This window comes from Ichthyophthirius multifiliis (genome assembly GCF_000220395.1).
Source record: "Ichthyophthirius multifiliis unplaced genomic scaffold scaff_1120509249812, whole genome shotgun sequence".
NCBI classification, from domain to species: Eukaryota; Ciliophora; class Oligohymenophorea; order Hymenostomatida; genus Ichthyophthirius; species Ichthyophthirius multifiliis.
This window is the reverse complement of record NW_004087285.1, coordinates 34,966-36,620: the sequence shown is the minus strand read 5'-3', so window position 1 is coordinate 36,620 and position 1,655 is coordinate 34,966. Positions and strand designations below refer to the sequence as shown.

At 16.2% G+C, this 1,655-nt stretch overlaps 1 protein-coding gene across 1 annotated transcript in view, besides 10 other annotated features; it reads left to right on the top strand. All coding sequences in view use genetic code 6, as the record gives it.

Annotated features, from left to right (window-relative positions):
* The window catches only part of IMG5_034860 (hypothetical protein), a gene marked incomplete at both ends in the record, with an annotated part of 6,116 nt that extends 4,844 nt beyond the window's left edge, over positions 1-1,272 (top strand). Inside the window, 5 exons of the mRNA XM_004039030.1 lie at positions 1-8; positions 170-462; positions 572-648; positions 687-894; positions 952-1,272. The exon at positions 1-8 is cut by the window's left edge and continues 72 nt beyond it. Of these exons, the coding sequence (XP_004039078.1) occupies positions 1-8; positions 170-462; positions 572-648; positions 687-894; positions 952-1,272 (907 nt within the window). The remainder of the gene's footprint in view (positions 9-169; positions 463-571; positions 649-686; positions 895-951) is intronic.
* Positions 31-61: a microsatellite.
* Positions 33-89: a microsatellite.
* Positions 54-148: a microsatellite.
* Positions 56-153: a microsatellite.
* Positions 60-148: a microsatellite.
* Positions 486-570: a microsatellite.
* Positions 1,273-1,420: 148 nt separating the features above from the next.
* Positions 1,421-1,451: a microsatellite.
* A 16-nt stretch (positions 1,452-1,467) lies between these two features.
* Positions 1,468-1,581: a microsatellite.
* Positions 1,550-1,635: a microsatellite.
* Positions 1,553-1,610: a microsatellite.
* Positions 1,636-1,655: the final 20 nt, after the last annotated feature.

Sequence of the window (1,655 nt, the reverse complement as noted above, 5' to 3'; positions counted from 1 at the left end):
GAGATAAAGTATATTATTATAATAAAAAAAAAATATATATAAATATATATAAATATATATATATTTATATTTATTTATATTTTATATATTATTAATATTTATTTATATTTATTTTTATTTATTTTTATTTATATTTATTTATATTTATCTATACTTCATTTTTTTATAGATTATTCATAATCAGCTAGTTGCGGAATCGATACAGACGCTTTAATGACTGAAAATGAAAAAACTGATTATATTTCTGATGGTGAAAAGTTGAATAAATACGAAGAGACTGAAACTGAGTTTTATAATGCTTTTACAGAAAATGAAGAAGATACAAAAGTTTAATAATATGTCAATTCTCCGAATAATAAGAAATGTTTAATATAGAAATTAAATAATTCTTATTAATAATAATAAGTTAATAAACAATAATAGAATCGTTCTGATTTATTTAAAGCTTCTCCCTATTATAATGTAAATAACAATATTAAATTATGATATATATATATATATATATATATATATATATATATATATATATATATATATATATATATTTATATATATATTTTTATATATATAGGGTCATGATATATAAGGATAATTACTTACTTTTAAAATAAAATTACCTTTAGATTCTAAAAAATTACTAATGGCAAAGTAAAAATTAATAAAAAAATAATATAAAAATAAAATAGTCTTGTAGAAAAAATACTTAAAAAAACTTTAGTATATGAAATAAAGAATATATAAAACGCTGCTCTATTAAAAAAAGAAACCAAAGATTAAATCACATATTAAGTTTAAGTATAAGGAGTAAACTTTAAATCAATATGGAAAATGGAACATTTCAATGCTGATACTATAGATTCTAATGATATCGCTGCTATAAATTTAAGCTATGGAGTAAAATATATATAAATATACAAATACATATTTATATATATATATATAAAAAAATAGATTGAAGCTGCTAGAAATGCTATAGTCAAAGAAATTGTGACTGTTTTTGGTGTATATGGTGTTGTAGTTGATTATAGGCATTTATATCTAATTGCTGATTATTTAACTTTTGGAGGTAAATTAAAAGCTATGAATAGAACTTGGATGGAAGAAAATATCAGTCCTTTCTTAAAAATGTCATTTGAAACTTGCATTAAATTCTTAACAAATGCAGCAACTAATAATGAAGTTGATAATTTATCAACTCCTTCATCTTCAATTGTTGTAGGAAGAGTTCCTTAAGTTGGTACTGGTGTTTTTGATATTTTATATTAGTTTTGAGGAAACTTTTTTTTATTATATTTATATTATTTCTATATTTTTTTTATGGAATTATAGAAATATTTATTTGTAGTATATCATGATAGCTTCTTATTAATAAAATATTTCTATTATGTAATTATTTATAATATAAATTATTAATTTAATTTATTTTATAAATAATTTATAAATATTTTATATTACGTTTATTATTATTTATAATTATTTTTTATATTAAATAATTTTTATAAATGTTATTAATATGTAATTATATATTATTTTTGATAAATTAATTTTTTAAATATTATATAAATATATATATATATATATATATATATATATATATATATATATTTATAAATAATTTATAAATATTATTATAAAATTTTAATTCATATAGACAA